The 27370-nt window shown below is 43.3% G+C and overlaps 2 protein-coding genes across 4 annotated transcripts; both read right to left on the reverse strand.

The window, feature by feature from the left end:
• Positions 1–1122: 1122 nt before the first annotated feature.
• On the reverse strand, positions 1123–27090 carry ZKSCAN4 (zinc finger with KRAB and SCAN domains 4). The gene is made up of 7 exons (XM_082346906.1): positions 25292–27090; positions 14863–14955; positions 7868–11091; positions 6333–6480; positions 4577–4659; positions 3481–3604; positions 1123–2464 (listed from the first exon to the last, which is right to left on the reverse strand). The coding sequence occupies exons 3-7, from the start codon at positions 8288–8290 to the stop codon at positions 1602–1604; spliced, it is 1641 nt and encodes a 546-aa protein (XP_082203032.1). The 5' UTR covers positions 8291–11091; positions 14863–14955; positions 25292–27090; the 3' UTR covers positions 1123–1601.
• On the reverse strand, positions 17080–25410 carry ZSCAN9 (zinc finger and SCAN domain containing 9). 3 transcript variants are annotated; one of them, XM_082346945.1, is made up of 6 exons: positions 25287–25410; positions 23155–23644; positions 22825–22972; positions 20035–20133; positions 18185–18848; positions 17080–17168 (listed from the first exon to the last, which is right to left on the reverse strand). In XM_082346945.1, exons 2-5 carry the CDS (start codon positions 23569–23571, stop codon positions 18232–18234), a joined length of 1281 nt encoding a protein of 426 aa, XP_082203071.1. In that variant the 5' UTR covers positions 23572–23644; positions 25287–25410; the 3' UTR covers positions 17080–17168; positions 18185–18231. The 3 variants fall into 3 exon arrangements, with proteins under 3 accessions (XP_082203071.1, XP_082203072.1, XP_082203070.1); XM_082346946.1 differs by lacking the exon at positions 17080–17168 and having other exon boundaries at positions 17180–18848; positions 20047–20133; XM_082346944.1 differs by lacking the exon at positions 17080–17168 and having other exon boundaries at positions 17180–18848.
• Positions 27091–27370: the final 280 nt, after the last annotated feature.

Genomic DNA, 27370 nt, shown 5'->3' on the forward strand with positions numbered 1-27370 from the left:
GGTACTTGAGAACAGAAGAAAACGCTATGCTGGGGACTGAACAAAACGTGGTCTGGGATTTCCTCAGAGGCAGAACCCATTCTTGTTAAAGCTGGAAGCTGGGGACGGGCACTCAGGCACCTATGAAGAAGGTTAGCAGTCTTTGAAGAACTTAGCAGAAGGTGATCTGGGTGAAAACAGGAGATATCATGAAATTCTTATTGAGAGTCTTGACTTCACAGGTTGATACTTTGAATGTCGTGGAATCGTTTTGGTCAGATACCCAGGACTCCCAATGTGTTTCTGAAAAGATACATTTTCTCCTACTGCCCATACTCGGGTCTCTATCAACATTGGCTGCCTCTGACCCAATCTTCCTCTCCCCAACCACAGGGCAGTTTTGAAAACATGAACAATACTTGTTATAAGTGTTTGGTGTGAATCCTCTGACTTGGAGGGAGTTTAAGCTTAGCTGGCATGAGCTTTCATGCACAGTTGGCTTTAAGTTGGGAGAGAGGGATATGGATGGTGTCTGGGCACTTGGTTAGGCCCAAGATAACCAAAAGGTGAGAAACAAGCTGTTGAGGATCATAGGATTTTTTTTTTTTTAATTTTTAAATTTTTTTGGCTGTGCAGCCTGTGGGATTTTAGTTCCCCAACTAAGAATCGAACCTGGGCCCTCAGCAGTGACAGTGTGAAGTCCTAACCACTGGACAGCCAGGGAATTCTCGCATCATAGGATTTTCGTCAAGATTCATAATAGTTTTGATCTGACTTGATAAACTGATTTTTATTTACCTGAATGTGAAAGGTTTCCCCCTAAAGAGTAGCAAAATTAATATGAACTAATGTAGTTAATGTTGACTATAGACTGGAATTGTACAGATGGAGCAGTCTCACAATGTCTTAATGATAAAGAAGCTGTTTAAGGCATTCTTACTATAACTACTACGCTGGTGAAGAAATATGGATTCCTCCACCCCAACTCTGACAATCTTACGTATTTGACAATAAATATACTAGAATCGGAATCTAGATAAATATTCTAGACCCAGAATCTAGAACCTCAGAGAATTAGATGAACACAAATGGCCTTAGATAGTCCTCAGAAATCATCAACATTAGATTTTCAGAACTATGAAGGTCGTTTCACTGGTATATTTAATAAATGTTTATAGCACCTGTATGCAAGGCACAATGGGGGTATAAGACATTGATCCAACCAACTGGTGAGGAATTCATTATAGGCAAAATGAACAGTCAGAGCAGCAGCGCCCCAAATCAGAGCCATCCACCCAGGAGACGTCATAAAGTGCTGGCCGAGGGTGATTAATTAGCCAGTCTAGAAGCCCAATTAAGTCTAAAAGGTGAGAATCATTTCAGGTCTGACCTCTTCCAGACAACTCACCCATAGCCTCTTATCAAACAAGTTGTTTTTTTTTTCAATCACCTTCTAAGATGTAGAAGATAATTCATCTCAGCCAGTCTCTATTTTCTAACAAACACCTGATGACATGTGGGAGTAAATAAAGCCCAGCTCACAATTTTCTAGTCAGCAAGGGCTCCAGGCTGGCTTCAGTTCAACGAGGAGTGAGCACCAACTCTGGCATATAAGACATGGGTCATGGAGACAGAATTTTTTTCCCAACGTGGCTTCTCTGATGTTGAATAAGGTATGAAGTTCGGGTGAAGCCTTTTCCACATGTATCACACTGATAGGGTTTCTCACCAGTGTGGATTTTTTGATGCTCAATAAGGCTTCTATTCCTAGTGAAACTTCTCTCACACTCATTACATTTATAAGACACGGGAGCCTCAACATTTTCCCACTGGCTTTCCAGCCTCCCCTGACTCTCCCAGGTCTCTCCACGGTCAGGATTCTGAACGTTTTTATTGCCGTGGATCCTCTGATGTCTCAGGAGATGTGAATTGCGCCTAAAGGCTTTGCCGCACACGTTGCACTGGTATGGCTTCTCCCCAGTGTGGATTTTGTGATGTTCAAGGAGGCTGCAGCTCTGGCTAAAGGTTTTCCCACAGTCATCACACTCGTAGGGCTTCTCCCCGGTGTGAGTTCTCTGGTGTTTGATAAGGTTTGAACTGTGACTGAAGACCTTGCCACATTCCTCACACTCATAAGGTTTCTCCCCAGTGTGGACTCTCTGATGAATGACGAGGGCAGAGCTCCCGATGAAGGTCTTGCCACACTCCTCGCATTCATAGGGTTTCTCCCCAGTGTGGATTCTCCTGTGCTTAGTCAGGCCTGAACTCTGAGCAAAAGTCTTTCCACATTCATGACAGTAATGCCGCCTATTCCCTGCAGCACTTTTCTGCTTTCTTTGTAACCTGCCCTCCTGATCACCAGCTTCTGCACGTGCAGGAATCTGGCCAATGGCTTCACCCAAGTGGCATGGTATCTGACCAGACTCTCGTCCTGGATGGTCCTCGTCTGGAGGCAGGTCCCTGATCTTCGTCTGCACTGCACCACCTGAACAACAAATGGCCAGCAACTGTCACTTATGCCCTGCCACAGAGGAAAGCTTTGTGATGAGTCCCAGGGAGGCAAGAATTATAGAGGTGTATATATGCCATGGATGAAGATTTAAGTATTAGAATAAAGATGGGAATAAAGGGGGAGAACAGGGGTGCTGGGGAGGGAATGAGAATGAGAATGGGGCCATTGGAAGAAGGGTACAATCTGGGAACGGAGAGATTGGAGGGAAGGTGGTGAGGCCTGAACACTGTGCTGGGGATAAATGCAGATGCTCTAAGTTCTAAGAAAGTAAGGCAGGGCCATGTGCTTAGGATTAGATACTAAAAGGGCTGAGCAGAAGGTGACAGAAAACAAGGCAAGTGAAAGGATTTCTGAAATGTTCTATGAGAAACAGGGAAAGTAGGAACTCAGAACTCACTGACCACTGGAAGGTGCAGTCATCTCTGGCTGCACCCCAGGCAGAGGCAGGGTCTGCCAAATAAAACTGGCATCAGTGCTGGGAGATCTGAGCTGGAGCCCGCACTGTGCTGTGGTGAGCTATGTGAACTCAGACAAGCCAGGCAATCTTGTGCGCCTCTGCACTGCACGCTCATCTCTAAGGCCAGGCTCTGCAGTCAATCTCTGGCTCACTTCTAGCTCTCACTCTATGGTCCCATGGCCCACTTCCTGAAGAGACCCCTCAGCTCTTCTGCACTATCAGGGCTAGCAACAGGAAGGGAAGGGGAAGAAATCAGCATTTACTGAGCATCTACTATGAGCTGGACCTGTACTAAGGGCTGTACCTCCTTCATCCCACTTAAACTGAACTGACCAGGACACTGGCAGGACAGATAGAAAAGCAAGGCTCAGAAGGGTTAATAAACTAGTCACACAGCTGGTTAGTAGTTGGGATTCAGAAATGGTGGTTCTAATTCCAAACATAATTCAAACAGTTTCTAACAGCCTAGTAGATTCTAATACACAAAGGAAGCCAGGAAACCTTATAAGAAATCAGTGCCCATTAGTCTTACCCAAGGAGATCAGGCTGCCATAGTTCTCCTGCCTTTCATCTCTGTAGAAGTTCACCTGAGATGAATCCAGCTGTGTCCATCCAGGAGCGAGGGTCAGGGCCACATCTTCCATTTTCAGCAGCCCCTGAAACAGTGAGGAATTCCATGTAATTCCTCTTGCCCAAAATCACTCCCAAAGCTGGGTACATGCAATGAAGGAGCGTTCCCTTTACAGGAGCTCTTTACAAAAAAGCAAGTATGGCATACTTATGCCTACTTAACCCTATCTCTAATAACATCTCTGTCAAAAAAATAACCATTAAAGGAAATAAGTACACACATTATCAGTACTTTCATATAAACATCTAAACAGTCCAGAAGGTGAAAGGTTTGGAAAAACAAGGGCCAGTGCAGTGAAAGGAGTGGAACCATATCCAAACTTTTCAAAATATTTGTGGTGTGCCTTGGCAAAGTGGGGATGGGGGCTTATTTGTATTAATGATTTTAAAATACAATGAAATCTAGGTCTGAGGTGAGGAAAAACCAGAGAAAATACGTTCTACAGAGCCTCAAATACTGAGATCTTCAAGCAGGACATGAAAGACTGGGTAAGAAATTAAAATCCAGGTTAAGTAAAGACTATTCAAATTGTAATATTAAATCTTAGACTGAAAGCACATGCCCTATCCGTTCCTTCAAGTTTAAGTTCCTAGAGGGCAGCAGGCATGACTTTATATCCCTCACTAGCAGCATAGTTTATGATACTTAAAAAAACAAAACTAAATCACCATCACAACAAAATCTTCAGTTTGTATTTGCTAAATTTCCCTTGCTGAAGAAGAAAATCTCCTTGATGAAGGAGCTGACCAAACAGATGGCTAGGAAGAGCAGGGAAGCACAGTCTCCAAGCTAGGAGTGAAACAGGAAAATCCTCTTAAGTGAACACCAAAATAATGACAGATGATGATTAGCAACCTTGGGATAAATGAGAATACTCAAACTCCATGTAGATCCAGGATGAGGGTGGAGGAGGCATGGAGAGAAAGGGATCTGATGGGAAGCCCGTCAGCAGTGAAGGGTGCTGGGTGCTGGGGGAGGGACAAGGGCTCCACCTCACCTGGGACTCTGGAGAAAGCCTGGTGGCTACCACTGCATCTTCTCTGCAGCGCCCTCCAGAGGCAAGCCTAGGAACCTGGAGAACTAAGAAGGAAAGAAGCTCTGGATGAGATTGACCCTGACATTCAACCTCCCTGGCATTCAGCCTCCCTGAGCCGTGAAGTCCAAGTTCAAAAACTGCATAAATTCCCATAAAGAAGCTTATACAGTGTGTCTTTCCAAAATTCCTGATCCCTGCCAGCTCAAATCCTAGGGCCTGAAGAGATGTGGTGTACTCCACAGATGCACAAAACGATGGGCTGGATCCTTGGTAAGAAATGGTAGCAACATAAAAACAAAACAAAGCATTCCATCTGAAGAGTCTTTAATCTTGAATTTTGCTGAGAGAGGGAATAAGAGGATTTCTGTGGTTTCTTTTTTTGGCCGCACCACGCGGCATGAGGAACTTCCCTGACCAGGGATTGAACCCACGCACCCTGCAGTGGAAGCATGGAGTCTTAAGCACTGGACCGCCAGGGAAGTGCCAAGGACTTTTGTTGTTGTTAAAATTTCTTTAGTAGCTCTTTGGATGCTTTATTCTTTTTTAAAATTTTTGGCTGCATTGGGTCTTCGTTGCTGTGAGCAGGCTTTCTCTAGTGTGGCGAGTGGGGGCTACTCTTCCTTGCGGTGCACAGGCTTCTCACTGCAGTGGCTTCTCTTGTTGCAGAGCACAGGCTCTAGGCACATGGGCTTCAGTAGTTGTGGCACGCAGGCTCAGTAGTTGTGGCTTGTGGGCTCTAGAGCACAGACTCAGTAGTTGTGGCACACAGGCTCAGCTGCTCCACAGCATGTGGGATCTTCCCGGAGCAGGACTCGAACCCGTGTCCCCTAGCATCGGCAGGTAGATTCTTAACCACTGCGCCACCAGGGAAGCCCTGGGTGCTTTATTCTTTAGTTCTGAAAGACTAAGAGGAGCCAGATAAGGCTGCGCCCAGAAAGGAGGAAATGGGAGTCTGCTTATATAGAACTTGCTCAGATTTGAGAGAAGTAAAGGGGAACTTTAGGTTTTCCTATAAAAGGTGAACTTTGCTGGAGGCAGGAAACAAGTTAGGTTAGGCTAGGACCTCTGTTCAGAAATAAAGATTTCCTGTTGGCTGGTGTATCCTAGTGTTGTTTGTCTTGGAAATCCGCCCAGATGTTCACAGTACATGGGGAACACTCGGGAACATATAACAGTTTCCTACTGAGTGATTTTCACCCTGTTCTGACAGGTTTAGAAGATTTATACTCTTTGGTTTGTAGAAATCCTACAATTCTGGAATATTCTGACTGGCTTTACATATTCTGCCTTATATTCCTCATAGCACTCACCAATATCTGAAATCATATTAATTTATTTGCTATCCTCCTTACTAGAATGTAAGCTCCATTGGAGGAAGAAATCTGTCCTACTGACAATGCTATCCCTGGTACCTATAACACTGGCTATCACGTAGGGAGCCTCCAGAAATATATGTTGAATGAATGGAGATCACTGTGTTGCTACAAAAATCAACTCTTTCCAAACACCAATTTTAATAATGTCTTATTTACCATGTCCAGGTTTGGTTAGGAAAGCTTTCCACTATTGTTTGAAATTTCCCTATTAGTCTCAGTCTCAAAGTAAAGTAGATCTGCAAGGGGCATATAAGACACCTATCAACAGATCTTTTAGGTGATCCTTAAATGAAATTGGTTGGAGTCTGCAGTATTCATACTGCCCAGAAGATAATACTCACCCCTGTCTGGTAAGGACTGGGATCCCAAAGATTCATGCTTGAGTGGAGCTTTTCTTGGCTGGAACTGGGTATTTCGTGACCTCTGAGCTGCTGTCAACACTGCCATCTTGCAACAGAGCAGTTCTTGCCCCTGGTCACCACCTGGGACCTAGAAGTCATTCATTTATTTATTCATCAGACACTTCTATCACACTCTCTATGTGCTAGTACTTTCTATTTCCCAGGCACTATTTCTAAGAGCTTTATGAATATTAACTCACTTGATGCAGAGCGCAACAACCTTATGAGCTAGGTACTTTTATTATCTGTATTTTTGTAATGGGGAAACTGAGGCACAATGTTTAAGCAACTTGCCCAAGGTCACCCAGCTAAAAGAAATGTTAGGATGGGAGCTCAGGCAGAATGAATCCAGCGCCCACGCTCTTAAGCATTACTCTGTGCTCCCTCATTATATATATTTGTGCTTTTATGAAAACTCTTTGGGAATTGGGGCTAAGTTCTCAGAGAATACTAATATGTTTTCTTATCTAAAAAATGAAAATAATAATTTCTAGCTTACAGGGTTTTGGAGACCAGCAAATAAGATTGCAGTGTGCGAAATCACCTAACACAGGGCCTGGTACACGGTATGTCCTCATTAAATGAAGGTTTCCTTCCAGATATTTGTCATTAATTAATTTTCAAGTCACTTTCATAATAATTAGCTCATGTGCAGCTTAGAATTTCCCATATCTTCTGTAAAGAATATATGAAGAGCCTGAAGCTGAGACTTGAAATGATTCTTCTGTTACAGGGCTAAGGGGCACTAATGCCAACTCAAGAACCTTGGTCTCTGGGTCACAGGTTAGAAGTCTTTGGTCTGGTTATGTACACGCTGAAAGGAACACACAAGGACACAGAATGCTGCAAAGGGAAAATAGACTCATACAACATTCAGGAAGATGCAAGTAAAAATGAACCCTGGGGTTTCTAACTTGTGGTCCACTGACTCCCTCCCACGTATTCCATGAATGTGAATAGGAAAAATAACTTGATTTTTACTAGCTTCTAAGCAAAATTTAGCATTTCCTTCAATTATGAATGGAAGCCACAAACCAAGGTGCTATAAGCAGTACACAGGAATCTGTCACCAACTGAAACTGCATATGTTCTCATATCACATTACAACCAGGTAAATGTCAAAGTCATTCATCACCACTTTGAAATTATACTAGTTATTAGGCCTGTCCCTAGATGTTACTATTCAGTGCATTAATTTTAAAAAGCACATATATAACTTTATTATACATTTAATGCTTTGCTAACTGTATTTCAATATAATTGAGTTCTTTTTAATTCTTTATATTTTCCTTTATGTATTTAAAAAATACTATTATGTGAAGGAGTCCAGGGACTTCACCTTACTGGCAAAGAGGTTCATGGTACAAAAAGAGACTGAGAACTTCTGGATCTTAAAGAAAAGCCCCTCACTCTGATCTGGAGATTTCAGGAAGAAACAGACCACAGCTTTCAGAGGCTAAACCTGTTCTCTCTACCTGCGGCATCGGCTCATCCAACTGCTTCTCCAAATACTCCAAGAGCACCACCACCTCCTCCCCGCTCTCGGGATGCTGCTTCCGCACCCAGCTCTGCAGGTCCCCCGGCAGGATGGTCAGGAACTGCTCCAGCACCAGCAGCTCCAGGATCTGCTCCTTAGTGTGCACCTCAGGCCGCAGCCACAGTCGGCAGAGCTCCCAGAGCCGGCTCAGAGCCTCGCGGGGCCCCTCAGCCTCCGGGTAGCGGAAGCCTCGGAAGCGCTGGCGGGAGTGCTCGGAGCCCGGAGCTGGGCTGACTGGGGCGCCCGCCTCAGCAGCCAAGGCGGAGGCTTCCTCCTTCTCCACCTTCACGGTCAGGATCCCGGCCCGGTCCTCTGCAGACTGGGCGTCCAAGGCTGCGCTTTCCTTCGATTCTCTAGCCATCCTGGACCAAGGCAGTACTTGGGCCTCACTATAGCTGGGAGCTGTATTTCTTCGGAAAATTCTTGAAAGGTGAGAAATCACAATTTTACTGTAAAACTGCAGTGGTCCCCTTCCGCGTGTCCAGGGGCCCAGGACACCCCTGGGGCGCAACTTCACAGATTGCCCCCTGTAGTCCGTGCCTTTGCAGCGTCCTCCTCTGCACCCCACCCCGAACCCCACAATAAGTAACCCCAAAGGATGTCTTGGTGGAATGAACAGATTCCAGATGCTGGAGAAAAATTGAGGCTGGGGCACAGGAAGCCTCGGTGGGAATCAATGCCACTTCCCGGGCTCTCTAGGAAGCACCTCTCGGTGGTTGTCCCCGAGTTAACCCGTTAGCAACCATGCCCTTACCTCCACTCAAGGGAAGCAGTTAGGGGAAGGAGAAAAAAAGGATGACAGGCTCTGTATCATAAGAAATAAGACTAGATCTTACAGTCCTGTAAGGATGCTCTTGTGCCCCCTACCCCATGCTCTGATGTAAAGCTTGACTACAGAGCTGGCATAAAATTGACACTAAAATTCAGAAGAAAGCAGGGCTTCCTCAGAGCACCAGGCAGGAGGACATGCCCTTTCTCTCAGAAACATCGAAAAACACATCACCAGGCACTTGCTTGGAGAAGCAGTGGCTGCCCCTGGCTCTTGCTCCACTCCAGCTGCCATTCTTCCCTCCCTTTCAAGGCTAAACTACTTGAAAGAAAGTCCTCCTATCTCTGACTCTAGTCCTCACCTTAACACACTGTAGGCGGCAAACTGCCAACAAAGCCATTGAAATTGCTCCTGCAAAAGTAACTAGAGATTCTGTCCCTCTTCCCCTCCACACACAACAGTTACCACTTTCTATTTTCCATGGCTTCCTCTCAGGCAACCAGGATTTCCAGGCTTCCCACTTCCAGAAACTCTCTAGTCCCTGGCATCAGGGACCATATTATCTTGGGCTTTCATTCTTCTTGTTTCTTTCCAGCCCTCATTTATGGTCTTGCATAGTGGTTAGATCCACCGACTCTCAAGCCAAGATACCTGGGTATGTAATCCTGGCTGTACCACGTACTAGCTGGGTGACCTTGGTAAATTACTTATCCTCTCTGTGCCTGACTTTCCCAATCTATAAATGGGGATAGTAACAGTAGATAGTGATGGAGGAAATTTTCACCTGTTGAGGTATGGGGAAGTCATTCTGACTTATATGATGTACATCTGTTCTAACCATTAAAAAAGAATGCATTTACCATATTGTTCACCATGTCCACTTTGAAGATAGAGATAAATGCCCCCCCACCCCGCCCATGATGCCAATGCTATTACTCCTTCGAAGATGAGGGTCCCTTCCCAGACACCAAGGTCATGCTGACTCGCTGTGTATGTGCTAATCTGTCTCTTTTGAAACCTTGAAGGAATGCACCCCTGTCATGTTTGATATTTGTTCTTTGTTCTGACAAGATATGAAACTGTGGTTCAGGCATCCAAAACGGAACCGGGTAACCACTGTGCATGTGGTTTCAGAAATGTTCCTGCGTCACTGAGAACCTGAATTTTCTGAACTGTATCAAACTCAAGGACACTACCAGCTATTCTCAAAACAATATCTGCTAGTAGCTGCCAGCTGCAACCTTATGGTCTCAAGGTCTCCCCTTGTAACTATGTAACCCATTTTGGACCCCAACCAACCCTTGCTTAGCAAGCACCCTTACTTCTTGCCAGCTCCAATCCTAATTCTTTTATTTATTTATTTGGCTGTGTCAGGTCTTAGTTGTGGCATGTGGGATCTTCCGTTGTGGCGCACGTGCAGGCTCAGTAGTTGCAGCACACAGGCTCTCTAGTTGTGGCGCATGGGCTCTAGAGCACATGGGCTTAGTTGCCCTGTGGCATGTGGGATCTTAGTTCCCCAACCAGGGATCGAACCCATGTCCCCTGCATTGTAAGGCAGATTCTTAAACACTGGACCACCAGGGAAGTCCCCTCCAATCCTAATTCTTGACAATTTGTGTACAAATTGTTTTTTGCCTACCTAAGCCCCCGCCCCCCATTTTGTAGTCTGACAGAACACAATTCAAGTGCTTCTTGAATCCATGTCTCTTGGGTTACAGTCCTCAGTTTGGCTCGAATGAAACTCTTTTCTATTATTATTATAGACTGTTTATTGATTATTGCATTGATGAAAGGGATGTTGTGAGCATTAAGGTGAGTTTTTGTGTAAAGTGCTTAGAACAATGCCTGGCCTATAATAAATTAGGCCTACCCTAAAATGGAAGCCCCGAGATTCCTTTGAACCAGGCAGGATTAGATTTTAAGCCAGAAATGACTGCAAAGTTATTTTGGTGGACCAAGATGTCAGTAAGTCCCCTTTCTACCCATGGAATACAAGTTTGATAGAAGTTTATTAAATGGAAGAATACCATGCTGATACCTTCCTGAGTTTTTTTGGTTTTTTAAAATAAATTTATTTATTTATTTATTTATTTTTGGCTGTGTTGGGTCTTCGTTTCTGTGCGAGGGCTTTCTCTAGTTGTGGCAAGCGGGGGCCACTCCTCATCGCGGTGCGCGGGCTTCTCACTGTCACGGCCTCTCTTGTTGCGGAGCACAGGCTCCAGACGCGTAGGCTCAGTAGTTGTGGCTCACGGGCCCAGTTGCTCCACGGCATGTGGGATCCTACCAGACCAGGGCTCGAAGCCGTGTCCCCTGCATCGGCAGGCAGACTCTCAACCACTGCGCCACCAGGGAAGCCCCCTTCCTGAGTTTTTATTCCTTAGTTTTCATTCCCTCTGCAGTTCAAAGGATAACAAAGAGATAAAACTTAAGAAAATGAGAGATGTCAAGGCTGTTACAAAGGAAAACTACTAGAAAATATTCTTCTCTTGATGAGCTGCCACAGGAGGTACAGGGCATTGCCATGAAGTACTGGCAAAATAAGTGAAACTGAATCTAGTTTCTAGATCCTAATGCCTTTGTATAGGTGAGATACAGAAGCAAGTTAAGCAGTTTTCAAACACCTCAGCACATTAGGATCATTGGGGAGCTTTTAAAACATCCTGATACCTTGGCTGAAACCGAAATCAATTAAATCAGAATGTCAGAGGGTGGGACTCAGGCATGAATGACTTTAAATATTTCCTAGGTGATTCCAGTATGCAGTTGAGTTTGAGAATTAATGAGTTAAATGATACTTAAAAGAAGTAATCAACCAAATCCAGAATGTGGGACATTCTATATTCTATAGAACAGAAGATTCAGTTTCTTCAACAAATAAATGGCATCTTTCAAAAAGGCAGGGGAGAAAGGGGAGCTGTCATAGATTAAAAGAGACTGAATAGATGTACCAACCAAATGCAACGGTAAACCTTATTTGGGCCCTAATCAGACCAAAACAACTGTAAAATGGCATATTTGAGACAACTGGGAAAACTATAACACAATGACATTAAGGAATCACTACCAATTTAGTTGCCATAATGATACTATGCTTATGTTAAGAAAAAAGTCCTCATTTGTCAGAAATTCATACTGAAATTTGTACTTGTGGGTGAACTGATATAATGTCTAGATTTGCTTTGAAATACTCAGAAAGAAACAGAGAAAGAAAGAAAATGGTGCAAAGATGAGAGTTGTTGAAGTTGCATGACAGGCAGAGGGGGGTTCATTGTAATATTCTCTTTACACTTATATATGTTTGAAATTTTCCATAGTAATTTTCTTTTAAATTAAACAAAATCCTACCTTCCTTCCTGAACAACTCCATCCAAAAGCCTTTAGGTAGGGCCAAGGGAAGTGGGAGAGGAGGTGGCAGCCCAGCCCAGGGTGAATTCGGAGCCCCAGTGAGTGAGAAGAGTGTTCAGAGGGGTGAAGGGAGGAAGCTACAGCAGGAGAATTTACACTGAAATATTACAACTACCTACTCCACAGACCCCATTCACGTTTCACCAATGTAAGATCTGAGGTCTGAGCCCATGAGAGGAGCAAGACGACATGGGGAAATTGATTACACGCAGGAAGGATTAATCAATTAAGTAAATATACAAGATACTGGGAGCCAGATTCCTCATGTCAGAAAAGGAGTTACAAACCTGAAAAAGAGAAAGGCCGAAATGAATCCTGTGGTGTTGGATTGGAACTGAAGGTATTAGCGTGAACTCAAGTCCCAATATCTACAGTTACTTATAGAAATAAATATAGATGTAGGCATGTAGGTGTATATGTGTATATACAGTATTTGATAAATAGCACTGCAATGTTTTGATATAAATGGAAAAAAAATAAAATTTGGTTGACAAATAACAAATTACTTCCAGTTGTTTAAAGACTTAAAAGTCAAAAAGCAAAACTTTCACACTTTTAGAAAAAAATTGGAAGCATTTTTTTATGCTCTTGAATAAATCAAACTGCACAAAATGTGAAGGAAAAATTTAGTAAATTTGACATCATTAAAATTTAAAACTACATCAAAAGATACAGGAAACAAGCAGAAACTACAAACAGAAGACTGACAAAAGATATTTGCAAGCCATATGATCAACAAGGATCAGTATCCAGACTATACAGAGAGCATTAACAAATAAGAAAAAAGCCAACAATCAAACAGAATAATTGATAAGAACTATACACAGGCAATTCATAGATGTGGAATCTGGAATGACCAACAAACATAAGCAAAGATCCTTAACCTCATTATCTACTAAGAGGAAACAAATTTTAAGCCATTTCATATCCGTACCTCAGCAAAATTTTGCAGAGCTTCAATAATATTTGCTAGTAAGAATGTGAAAATTTTTGAACCCTTGTACACAGCTGATGGGTGTGTAAGCCGGTATGCTCATCTTTAAAAGCAATGTCAGGGACTTCCCTGGTGGTCCAGTGGTTAAGACTCTGTGCTCCCTATGCCGGGGGCATGGGTTTGATCCCTGATCAGGGAACTAAGATCCCACATGGCACAGCCAAAAAAAAAAAAGCAATGTCAGTATATACTGTATAGTAAAGTTGAAAATGATATACACATGGACTTAACAGCTTTAAATTATTTAACCTGTAGGAGTCTTGTACATGAACAATAATGTTAATTGAGTCACTTTTCTGAGCCAGACACTGTTTTAGATATTCAGGATACAACAGTAACAATAAAAGGACAAAGATTTCTGCCCTCATGGAGTTTATATTCCAGTGGGGATTGACAAAAAAATAAACTATGAGAAGAATACATACATAAATTTTAATAGGACGTCACGAGCACAATGTTTAAAAAAAAGGAATAAAAGAACAAAACAGAATTAGGACAAGACCCTGGTCATTTTTTTACCAGTCTATTCCTCAAGATTGTTTATGTAGCTGGTAATCTTGGAAGATGAGATAACATATCCCAGTGGTCAATTACCAGGCTTACTTACTGCTTGTTATAAAAGCTGAGGATTTCCTAAATTCAGGCTTCCCTGGATGCAACATAGGCATGTTGTGTGTATAGCATCCACCTGAGCCCATCATGTCACCTCCTTGGGACTTGGGGGCAAGGGCAACTGATGCAAATACGATGATCTCATGCTGTTTGCTATCTATGAATAACAAGTGTTAGGCTTGCTATCTATAAGAAATGGGCTGGGAAAAAAAGAAAAAAAGTAAAAAAAAGATCAGGGCCTTATATCCTGGACCCATGCAACAAGACATGTAGGAGCACAAAAGGCCCAAGGAGGACTGTCATGCCTAAGGTTTTTGAGAATTGGAGAAGAATAACAATTACAAGGACTTTGAAATAGTATGGCTATTTGGGGGTGGGGAGGTGGGCGGGCATCGATGCATTGGCGAAACACAATGAAATTCTGAAGGCAAAATGTGAAAGGCATTGGGCCTCCTTGGAATCATATAAAATCCTTTGTTTCTGACCCAGGAACTCGTATTTTATGCCAGATTCCATGAAACAATCACAGGCTAAGTTAATTAGCTTGTTACTAGAGTAAAATGAAATCCCAGACCCCTAAAATCTGAGAAAATATGTCCAACAGTCTTTGTCGATGTCCTTTTGCATGTATTTGTTCTTGGGTCAAAGACTCTGGTTATACATACACATCTATCTCATGATTTGGAGCATTACTTATGAATTTTCCTTAGACATATATTCCCTTTCAGTATTATAGTGATAAAGCTTTGCATGCATAATGCTTTTTTAATAATTCTAATTCCCTCAAGATATATACATATATTGGTATAGGAGGCCAGCACTCACTCTAGACACATTTTAACTCTTGCACTGTTTTTACCTCTTGAGGAACAGTCACCTTGCTACCAGACAAAATTAAAGGTATTATGGCTAATTTGTAGACTCTTTAAAAATATTTTAGTTTAACTCCTCCCCATGGTCACTTTTAAAGACCCCCTAGAAACTAAAAGATTCACTTCTGTGCTGAAACACAGAGAAATTTAGGGACTGCTCAAGTTCCCCATCTAATTAGTAGCAAAATTAGCACTAGAAGCTTTGTTACCCAGAGCTTCAGTTATCCAGTAAGATTTCTACCCACTTATATTATTTCTCATGAACAGTACCCCTCACCTACATTATTCATCAGCTGTTGTACAGGTAACAGTGGTGACTCTCCTGGCTTGGGTAGTCCACAGTCCCATGAATAAGACTGGAATTTCAGTCATACCTAAGGAAACAGATTCAGGAAAGTAAATAATAGAAGTGGAGGAAGTTGGAAAGTGGCAAATGACACCAAGCACTTGGTTAGGTACTGTCACTGTGAAAGGCTACAGCATGAGCTGTGATGAAAGCCAGCCTTTGATGTGATCTCAAAGAGAAGTCTAGTATATTCCTTCTCTCTCCATTTCTCTACCTTGCTCCCAAGGGGATTGGGCAAACCTGGAAACACTGCCCTAGATACCTGCATTTTCTCTATGAGTCAAAGAAAGTTTCCTAAGGGTGAACAGAATGTAGAAGACATCTAGAATTTCCCAAATTGTGAGCTGAGTTCTGAGTTAACTTCTTGCTATATGAGCTTCAGAGAATCTCCTGGTTACAGCCTTCATCTAGCTCATCTGATAGTAATACCTTTCTGTTCAACCATTAGTTCTATACCTTAAAAGTGCCCCCAGAGCATTGGCCTCTGATGCATTGGGTATCATCTTGTTAAATATTCAAGGGTAGGATGACCAGCAACTGGTCCGAGTGTGAGGATGTCATCCAGAATGTGAAGAGGAGGTGGTGACTGTGCCGGAGGATCTGGAGAGAGAACTTGGTGAACCAGGAGAGCAGATGAAAAGGTTGATGTGGGACTGTGTGTGTGTGTGTGTGTGTGTGTGTGTGTGTGTATGATACAAAACGAAAGTGTGTGAATCAGGGCTCTTTCTGAATAGGCTCCACCACGCCTATTTCTTGTCATTCCACCACCCCTCCAGAAGTGGTTCTCAACTTCACTTAGTTCTCCAACCCTTTTGAAAATATGATGGACACTATGGGTCCTCAGTGTATTAAAATTAACCACTACCATAGTAATGCCCGTTTGAATCTAAATGTTCTTAATTACTCATAGGTCCCAGCTGATCCTCTCGGGAAGGAAGTGGGAAAGAAGGAGTTGTTATGTCTCCAAACAGATCAGGAATCCCTGAAATTTCACCTCTGGTCCCATAAGCCACATCCCCTTTAAGAGGCTGGTGAGGGGAAAGGGTGCCTCTGGGGGCTCACCTTTTCTAGAAAGCCTCAGCTGACTTCAGTGGGAGATGAGCCACTCTGCAGAAGTGAGAGTTTCAGGTAGTCAAATGGACAAGTATGGATTTTTGGTTTTTTAACACATGTTTTTTCTGGTTACACACATTTTTTTAAAAATTGATTGAATGCTAAATTTGTAATTACTCCTTAGTTTATAAGGACAGAGAGACCAGAATCACATGGTAAATAAAAGCATCTCCTGAATTGATTCTCTTTAAACTGTAATTTAAGAAAAATCTTGACTCCATTTTTGATGTTTGATCACTGACAGCTTTCAACCTCCATCTTCCCCTTCCCTTCTGCCCCACATCTGGGCGAATTTATAAGATATCCCAGTGCCTCCTCACTTGGCACCTGAAGGGAAGTTCAAGCTATGCAAGCCCTTATCTATTTGTGCAATGAGAACTATTTCCTGGACCCATCCCCTAACCACAATAAAAACCAGGGCCACTAGCTCTCACTCTCCTTATGCTACTCAAGCCAGTTCTGGACCAGCTTGGGTGCTGCCCTGCTATCCCCAGAGAGTTCCATGATGAGAGTAATAAATTTTTCATACATTCTTGTGTGTGTGCATGGCATCATCCCTAGTAACTGGGAAGGGGGGTCCATACCACCTCTGTAGGATCGTCGCATTCACAGTTCAAAGATATGTAACCGAATGTGAAAGGGCCGTATAATCCCCCATCCACCCTAGTTACCATGTTGACAGTTTGTTGCATATTTTCCCTGCACAGTCAAATCTTGACACATCCATAACCATTCTGTACCATTCTGGATAAGTTCCTATGCCCATCTTCAGTCCTTTTACCGACTGATGTCCACTGTCTGAACTTTTCCTTCCTTTCTTCATCCCACGTACATGTTCTCTGTCTTTCTGGCCACTGTTTCTTCTTTTGGCCCCTGGCACCACAGATTTTATCTTTCTCATGCCCTTCTCATATTATTCCCTCTTCATATACTTTTCAGATATACACAAACTTCCTACTCTTGCATTTCATTTGGAAGATTTTCTCCCTTACAACAGGTCCCTTCTTTTCACTGGATTATTGTTTCAGATGGAAAGGTCAGGACTGATAAAGGATAGCAGTTCCAAAGAAAATACAGAGTTATACGGGAAGGTATGTAGAACACTGAGTGGGAGCATTCACCAGGATCCTAAGTGTGAAAAAAACAATGGACATGAGATCAGATCAGAACATCAGCAGACAACTCCAGACCTAAGCAAAGCAACAGAAGGGAAAAACTCAGGAGATTTAATACGGTAGTTTTTAAAGCATCTTATGGATGATGATCCAACGCTCTGATGTCTTGTACTCAGAATACCGATGACTTTTTGTAACACTGAAGATGTGATGGGAAAGCACTAAGGGAATTTCAGGTGACTAAGCTTAAATGAGGAAATCTGAGAATACCAGTATGAAGCATGACACTGTAAACAGATTGGAATTTGGAGTCAAAAGCCAAGGGTTTAACTAAGAAGACCCGATGTGAGATGTTAACATTAGAGGAAGCTGGGTGAATGGTATACGAGCACTCTATCTATCTTTGCAACTTTGTTATAAGTCTAAAATTATTCCATAATTTAAATTTACTAAAAATAGAAGTCCAGGGTTTAAGCCTTGGTGCTGAGGCTTGGGGTTTTGTGAATCTTCAATTCCTCATCTGTAAAACAGGATAATGATAATACTCATTTCCCTGTGTGGTTGTTGTGAGGACCAACTGTGGTTAAGTAAGTGGAAGCACTCTGAAAAACAGCGACGCATCCAGCCAGTGCTGGTCACTATCCCAGGGGAGCATCACGCAGGTGTCAGAGGGAAGCAGTAGGCACAAAAGGTGTTTACTATGCAGGTACTAGTCACGGGGAACGCCAAAGACCCATTTACTGTAAAACATCAGCAGAGCTCTACGTGATCTTTAGGGATTAAACACAGATACAGATCTTCCTGGCATGTTGGCTATAGCAGTGCCATTTATTACATTATTAGAAAAGTTTAGCAGCCATCTCAAAGAGAATAAATAAGAGAGATGGGGGTAGTAAGAAACAGGAAGGCGCAAAGGAACCAAAGGGAAAGTAGCAGCTTCAAAAACCCAAACCTGCCTCTTTGAATGTCCCCAGACCAAAATACATTTAGTGGAGACAGGAAGAAAGGTGTTTTCTAGTCTCAACCTACCCTGCACGACTTGGCCAGTGATCTGGAAAACTTGCACACAGCTTGGATTAGACCAGCTCAGCCACCACATGGATCTTCTGATGGCGGATAAGGTTGCAATGGCGATTAAAGCTTTTCCCACATTTGTTGCAATGGTGAGGTCGTTCCCCTGTGTGGCTTCTCTGATGCTCGATGAGAAATGAACGCCGACCGTAGCTCTTGCTGCACTGGCTGCATTGATAGGGCTTTTCTCCCTTGTGGATTCTCTGATGCTGGATGAGACCGGCACTCTGACTGAAGGCCTTCCCACACTCCTTACAGTGGTACCGTTTCTGAATATTGTGGATTCCTCGGTGATTAAAAAGACCCGAACTCCGACTGAAGGTTTTCCCACACTCATTACATTCGTAGGGTCTTTCTCCAGTGTGAACTCTTTGATGTCGAACGAGACCTGAGCTCTGAGCAAAGCTCTTCCCACATTCTTCACATCTGTGTGGTCCGGCTCCTAAGGGGTTTCCCCAGTGCCTCTCTACCCCACCCTTGCGGTCATCAACTTCTCTGTGTCGCGGATCCTGCTGTGATATCTCCCAGGTCTGTCCGTAAGACATTTTCCCATGTGGTTCCACTCTCTCAGGACAGTCTTTCCTTAGCATCAACTCTCTGTCCTCAGTCTTGGTCATTCCATCTGAAACAAAAAAGACCAGGTAAATGTCACTTGTTCCCTGAGCCTAGTGACAGGAGGGTCACTATGTGCACAGAAATGCAAGGTGCTTCTATCCTGATGTCACTCTATGTCATAGAGTAGGAGGAGGTTAGAAGCAGAAGGGCCAGTGTGTTAACACTTTCCTCTAGGTAATGAGGGAGGTTTGCCCTCTTTGGCGAAATGCAGCTCGGTCCACCCCAACATGGATGGGGCCTGGAGAGAATTTTTTTTATACTTCTTCATGGGAAGAGAAGGGTCAGGATCAGAGTGGCTTCTTTGGAGTCTTCCCTGAGAACTCCCTCCCCTCTGTGAGGTAGGGAGCCTCCAAGTGACCCTTTCCAAGGAAACTGACCTCATGTATACATTCATTCATTCAGTCATTTATGGAACAAGCGTTGAGCTTCTCCTATTCTAGGTGCTTCAGGCAGTATTTTATGTTTCTAATCCATAACCATCCCGGGTGCATCCCCAGCACAAAGCCTTTGCTCTAGCACCTCTCTCTTTCTGGAAAGCTCAGACCTCAGATAACAGCAAGCCTCACTCTCTCACTTCCTTCAAGTTTTTGCTCAATTCTCACCTTAATTCTTCTATTTAAAACTACAATCTGTGTGCCCCATCCATAGCAGTCATAATCCCCCTTAGGCAGTTCTATTTGTGCTTCATTCCATAACGCCACCTCCTAACATATCATCTCCTTATTTATATGCTTATTGTCTCCCCCTTGCTACAATCTCATCGCCACGGAAACAGGATCTTTCTGGTTTATTCCCTGAGAAGCAAGCTTGGCACATAGTGGCTGCTCAATAAATATTTGCTGAATGAATAAAAGAGAAAGGACTGAAATCAGTGCTACTACTATGGCCTCAATTGACTGGCCCAGGGACCAGCGCTGAGGCAAAGGCTGCCTGTAGGACTGGTTCATGTTGGACAGTGTCCAACCAACCCAATTAGACCCTCTCTGCTTGGAGGAGTTGAAGGTGAGAATGGAGACAAACAGACCCAAACTGTCTAAATGCTAGAGAGCAGCTGCTGTGGAATTCTTAGGGTTCCCCAGGTGTGATTCCCACCTTGCAACCCAGAAAAGCCCAAGGAAAATTGCCCCCAACCCCCTCCTTTAGCCAACATCTGGCTTTTTCTCCCACATCTAACTGCACTGTCCCTCACACACCTGAACAGGTACCTCTTAGGACTCCTCTGGGGTGAGACCATGGTTCTTCTCCTCCTTTTAGCTGGGAGATGACAACAGGTTTGCAAAACAGAAATGTGCCTGCAGAGAAGAAATGGGCCACAAGTGAGATCAGTACTGCTGCCCAAACTTCACATTTACATCTGAAATGCACAAAGGAACTGAGTAGAATATAAAAACGAAGACATTTCTCACCTTTTAATAATTATCATTTATACAGCCTTCCATGACTTACAAAGCACTTTCACATACATTATCAAACGAATTCACCACAAACCCCCCGATGCTATTATCCCACTTCTTTAAAGAACCAGGGGAAAAAAAAAAAAAGAAATAGGAAAAAAATAAAAAGGAAGACAGACATATAGCTAGACAGACTCTATATTTAGAAAAAAGTCTGGAAAATATACAGCAATTTGACAAGAGTGGTTACTCCTGGGGAGTTGGACTTAGAGAACTTTTACTTTTTACTATGTAAACTTATGCATTATTTGGATTTTTTTTTACTATCACTATGAATTCTAAACGAAATTCAAACTCGGTGATATAAAGTAACATTAAATGTTGCTTGGCTAAAAAACAAAACAGCTGGAACTTGGATTTGGTCCTTTTAATCCCAAACACTTACTATGTTGCTTTACAAAATAAGCTTGTCCTAAATGTGTAACACACACCTGCATTGATAGTCCTATAGGGAGAATTCTCTGATCTGTAGGTGCCCTCTGGATACTCTCCTGTAGCCACTGTAGATGCTTAATAAATATTTGTTGAATGAATGAATGAATGACTAGATGGATGGATGGGGGAATAGACGTACTCAGATGTACCCTGGAAGAAGTGTTCTCAGCAGGGTTCTAGGTGCAGTTTAGAAAGTAGAAGAAGGGAGAAAATAGATAGAAAATGAAAAATCCAAGTTCATGGGGAGAGGAGGAAGAAAGTAGCAAAGGAACTGACTGGAAAGATGCTCATAAAGGGGGGAAATGAAAACAGAAAGAATTTTAATAAGATGAAGTCATGGGAGTCAAAGGAAGGTCTGCAGTGTGCACAGAATTTACTCATCAATATAATTTTAATTTAAATCAAGAGATGTGTTCCAAAACCCATGATAACTGTATGATTGGTAGGACAAATGAAATAAATAGAAGCAGGATGCAGAGCGGCAAGAAAAGCTGTGACTTTGATACATATGGAGGTAATGTGAAAATGAAAACAGGAAACCTCTGCTGTAGATGGGTTACCAGAAGGGTAACAAAAAGTCAGAAAGAGGCTGTGATGTTATGTGTGGGAAATTAGACAGAATTTGGAGCCAACTGCTGCAGGGAGAGCTAGAATGGGAAGGCAGCTGACTCAGCCCCAAGTGCCCACTACTATACCCACTGGTGCCCAGTACTGACACCACTAAGGAGATTGCATACAAGGAAATGGCAAAGTCTATTCCATTGGATTTTCTCATCCAGTCTGCCACCTAGTAAGCATATCTCATATCTTCTGACTGCAAATGTAAACCCAAACTGACAAGGGTGGCACTGGTAATTTCTGATAAGAACAGTTACTATATATTAAGAATAATGCGTGCCAAGTGTTTTTCACAAATTGTTTGTATTCAATGCTCACAACAACCTTCTGAGGTACATCTTTGTTATAGACTGAACTGTGTCATCCCCACCCCAAATTCATATGTTGAAGCCCTTTTTTGTTTATTTATTTATTTAATTTTGGCTGCATTGGGTGTTCGATGCTGCACTCGGGTTTCTCTAGTTGCGGCGAGCGGGGCCTACTCTTCGTTGCGGTGCGCAGGCTTCTCATTGCGGTGGCTTCTCTTGTTGTGGAGCACGGGCTCTAGGTGTGTGGGCTCAGTAGTTGTGGCTCGCGGGCTCTGGAGTGCAGGCTCAGTAGTTGTGGCACACGGGCTTAGTTGCTCCACGGCATGTGGGATCTTCCCAGACCAGGGCTCGAACCCATGTCTCCTGCATTGGCAGGAGGATTCTTAACCACTGCACCACCAGGGAAGCCCTGAAGCCTTGTTTTTGGAGATAAGGTCTTTAGGGAGATAATTAAGGTAATTAAAGGTGGGGCCATAATCCAACAGAACTGATGTCCTTAGAAGAAGAGGAAGAACTACCAGAGCACTCTCTGACTCTCTCTCTCCCTCTCTCCACAGGCACACGCAGAGAGGAATGCCCATGTGAGGACACAGCAAGAAGGTCGCTCTCTACAATCCAGGAAGACAGGTCTCACCAGAAACCAACTCTGATGGCACTCTGATCTTCAATTTCTAGCCTCCAGAACTATGAGAAAAAAAACTTCTGTTGTTTAAGCCACCCAGTCTGTGATATTCTGTTACAGCAGCCTGAGCAGACTAAGACAATACTATTATTAACCCCATTTTGCAGATGAAGAAACCTTGATCAATCGGTTAAGTAACCTGCCCAGGTACAAGCAGCTTCCAAGAGGCAAAGCCATGATATGAACCGGTCTGTCAAACCTTGAAGCCCATTCTCTAAAGCTGTGCTCCACAGTGATTCCTAATGTCTTCCTAAAAGTCTTCCTGATGTACCATGTGCCAGGAGACAAGAGACCTTCCAGGATGGTACCCAGCAGAAGACTGCATGCAGGGGATCGGGACAAAGACAAGCACACTAGGCACTCGGAAGCACTGAACGTTGCCGGTAAAGCGTCTTCTGACCCCCTGGTTTCCCAGCTCTGGTTTTTTGTTGGTTTGTACTTGACCAGGTGGGATATGTTCAACACCAGATAAATCCTGTCCCTCACCTGTCTTTCCGATACGGTGGGGCTCCTGAGCAGGGTCACATGTGAGCTGGGCCTCCTTAGGCTGGGACTGAAGGCCCAGTGACATCTGCTCTCCTAGAGACACTGTCTCTTTAGAGAGGACTTCTCGTCGGTGTCTGTAGGCTACTATCTAGAAATAAAGAGACAAGATTTGACTTCTGAAGAAATTAATTGTCTAAAGAAACATTTCCCAGAAAGAAGCAGAAAGCTGGGTCTTATTTAATCAGCAAAGTCAAGAGGATACAAAGCAGAGGACACAAGGGTCCTTGGTGACCTACATATACTCTTTCCCTGGTGAATCTCCCTTCCTACCTCGTGCTGTGGTTCATCGAGCTCTCTCTCCAGATCCTCCAGCAAAATCACTGCCTCTTCCCCACTCTCTGGACATTGCTCCTGCACCCAGCCCTGCACCTCCTTGGGCAGGATACACAGGAACTGCTCCAGCACCAGCAGGTCCAGAATCTGCTCCTTCGTGCTCACATGCGGCCTCAACCACTGGTAGCAAAGATCCCGGAGTCGGGTGAGAGCCTCCCTTGGTCCAGGGGTCTCTTGGTAGCAGAGCTGTCGAAAGCGCCTTCGGAAGATCTCCCTTGCCAGTGGATTATTGCGTTTCAGTCCGGATTCCTGCATTTGGAGGTGACTTTCTGCCTCTGCTTTCACTGTCAGTTCTTCCCAAACATCACGAGCTTGAACATCCAGGGATATAACCTCCTTGGAGTCTGTATTCATTTTGACCTTGAACAGCTTAAAAGGTACCCTCTAGCTGGAGCTATGTTTTAGAAACACCTTTGGAAGTTCCCCCCTAAGCAGTAAAAATCATTGTTTAGGTAGAAAAATGGCAATAGTTAATGATAAAAAAACTGATAATATAAGCAACTGTCATACACCTAAAGCTCTTCACTGAAAGTAAAGTGACTTGGTGACCAAAGATGAGAATAGTGGAAAATATAAGGTCATAATGTACAAAAAGCATAGATTTTCAAGTTACCCAGACCTAGGTTTTATTCCAGTTCTAACTTTTACTAATTGTTCGACCTTGTGCCAATTTCTTATCTTGTTTCAATCTCAGTTTTTTAATGTGAAAAAGAAATAGCAATAATACCATACGGAGTTCACGGAGGAATTAAGGGCCATACAGATCACTCAGAATGGTTAAAAAGTTCAGACTCACTGTATAAAAATCAAATTAGAGAAAGAATAAATGGAAATATTGCTCTTGCCTTTAAAAATAATTTTTTTTAAATTAATTAATTTATTTGGCTGCGCCGGGTCTTATTTGCGGCACGGGGGATGATTTAGTTGGGGGGGGGGGGGCGGGATCTAGTTGCCTGATCAGGGATAGAACCCCGGCCCCTTGCATTGGGAGCGTGGAGTCTTACCCACTGGACCACCAGGGAAGTCCCTGCTGTTCTCGTCTTTGACTAAATGAACTAAATTTTATTGAAATCTTTACTTGAGTTTTTAAAATTAATCTTCAAAACAACCATTAAGGCTGGTTTCATTTTTACTAAATTTACAGAAAGGAAAGCTTAGGTCGACTGCAAGTCCTGTGAGCTTTCCACACTGCTCTGCTGCTTCCTAAGAGTAACAGCCAACACTGCACAACAGTCTACAACATGCTTTCAGATACAAGGCCATATTTAATCCTCACAATTACCCTCTGAGGTTTGATTACAATCACTATTTCACTAGATAAGAAATGGGGGCCAGGGGAAGTTAAGTAAGTTTCTTAAGGTCAAATTCTTTTTGCGGACAGTCCTAAGAATCCACAGAAGCCCAAGAGAAAAGTGTGCTCATATCCAGGCAGTGCCTGAGACCCTGGAGGACTGAGCGTCTCCAAAACGTCAGGAGTGCAGACCAGAAGCTGAATTCCAGCTTGACAGGCCCTGTGGCAGACAGCTAGGGAATCGCAATCCGGGGCTTAGGGGTGGGAGGGGAAGAGCAGGGAGGCCTGATTATGTACCTTTAATTTCTAGGCTCCCCAGGGATTTGTATGCACTCCAAGGTTTGAGAATCAATGAACTAAGGGAAAGGGAATCGGAAAATGTCACATTCTGCACTTGACAAGCAGTCCATTCAACGCCCCTTCATCTGCTTTTAGAACCAAAGAGTGAGAGTGTATATACACTGGCTCTCCACGAGGAAGGCTGCAAAAAGTCTTTACAAATTTGTCCTTAACTTCCTTGTCCCCGAGGATATTTCCCCAGACTCCAGGCGTTTCCTGCCCTGAGTCCTAATCCTGCTGCCATTATTCACCGCGGTGACCCCTCTCCGAGACCTCTCCCGCGTAACGTCCCCCCAGCCCGGGTGACGGATCGGCTCCAGGATCGCGGGGCACGACCACCGCCCCCTCCCCCCACTCCGCCCTCCCCGGGGCCGAGGCTCACTTTCCACACCCCTTTCTCAGCCACACCCACCCCACCCCGGTTCCCGGGCCGACTCACCGGACCTGGAAAAGGTGAGGAGGTTGGGGGCTCCCGCCCCGACATTGGGAGGAGCGCGCCGGGAACAATGGCCCTGCGGGGAAGACGCCAGCCCACCGCGGGGCCCACCGCGCACGGGCACTTCCGGCCGGTCTAGGATTCAGTGTCTCGTTTCCTACCTCCTGCGCGTGCCTCACCTGGAACCAGCTGCCAATTTCCTGGGCGTCCGGTTCGATTTCAACGGTGAATCACATAATTAGAATTCGTTACGTGTGTGGGCCCCAGATAGGTTTTAAACTGAAAACACAGATGAAGCACAAACCGTTAATTATTGAAAATGCTTATTTTTAACACATTTAAAAAATTAATACATTACCTATGACTTTTTAAAAGGCTCAGACAATGCCAAAATTAATAAAGTAAAAGGTGAAATCCCATCCTGTCCCTCCTAAGCCTCACTTCCCTGAGATAACCGCTGTCACCGTTAGCTTGGAATTTGCATGTATAATTCTCATCTCTGTCTCTGTCTCTCTCTCTCACACACGTTAGATAGATAGATGGATAGACAGGCATTGAGCTATTTTACATTTAGCTTTTCCCCCATCACTTATTTTAACGTTTTCACGTCATGTATCCCAGACATCTTTATCAGTCAGGCAGGTCTAACTCATTTAGTGGCTGCACAATCATAGTACATCAAGTACATGCCTGGCAATTTATTTGACCAGGCCCCTACATATTGATAGAGGTCTTCTTTCCTTCCTACCTTTCTTCCCTCCTTCTTTTGATTTGTTTTTTGATTTTTTTGTTTGTTTGTTTGTTTTGGTTTTATTTGTTTGTTTGTTTGCTACAAAGTTGTCTGGATTCTTAGTAGTAATATAAAATCAGTCCAAAACCTATTAAATTATCTTTATTAGTACCAAAGAGCATAATTATAAGTACTGTTTGTCATTCATTAATTTTATTATGCCAAACAGAATGGTGGTATTTCATAGATTAAACTATGTTTTGCTTTGTCTTAATGGAACCTCGTTGTTTATTTATTTTATCACAGTAATAAAAAAGCATCTTGCATGTTAATGGAGGTTCCATGATGCATTTTAACTCCAAAACTGTAGCTGTGTAAATTTCTTTAGTTGTTTTACGCAACCTAGCCACCTGAGGTCATTAAATAAACTCAAGCTTCATCCTTTACTTCAGCTTCTTCCAAATATCCAATAACTGTGTATTAAGAGCACCAGCATGAAGAAAACTTGCCCCCAATCCTGATCACTTTCTCCAGCATATCTCACTTGCAAAGCCCTCAGTACAACTTTCCTAAAAACTATAAAATGGGAGTAAATGCTCAACTTCACTTGGGCTTTAAATGTGTTATTCTCTTCCATTTTTGATGCCTATCTGTGACAAGTAAACACAGTTTTCATGCTCTCAAATATCTCACTAACAGTTAATTAGGCTCTTTAACTGGTTTATGTGTGCTTGTTAAGTAGGTCAACTATAGGACTCAGGCCGGTTAGACTCTAGGGTCAAGTGGACAGCACATTGGACTTCCTTGTGGTCCAGAGAAAGACTGGCTCCCACTTGTCTGTTTGGAGGAAGATTCCCCTATAGCAGTACCTTGATGAGTGTCTTGGTACAGAAGGGATTATTTTTAACTTAGAATTGGGACTTTCTACTCAAAATATTTAAAATGCCATTAGCTCAGAGACAAGAAGAAATGCTGACTACATGGCTTACTAAAAAGATTGAGGGTCACCTGAATCTGGAAACAGGTATATTGGGATACTGAGTCTACTGTGTGTTATGTCGTAAGCTCAAAAAGAGAAGGAGGAGAAAATGTTTTGGAGGATTGGTAACACAGAGATTGAGGTAACTAGCTGGTATGTGGTTAGCTTCAAGTGTAAAAATATTTGTGTCCCATACAAATCTTCACTAACCCACCATGTAAGAGGTTTCAGTAAGCAAGTGGGCAAGCTGATCTGCCCTATGGATGTCAGCAACTGTTTTTTCAGCTCAGTGTTTGATCAAGGAACTTTTGAACATGGTGACCATGACTACCATGATAAAGGATGTGCATAGCCTCAAAAAAAAAAAAAAAAAAAGGC

This window comes from Balaenoptera borealis (genome assembly GCF_965194805.1).
Source record: "Balaenoptera borealis genome assembly, chromosome: 12".
In the NCBI taxonomy this organism is placed as follows: domain Eukaryota; kingdom Metazoa; phylum Chordata; class Mammalia; order Artiodactyla; family Balaenopteridae; genus Balaenoptera; species Balaenoptera borealis.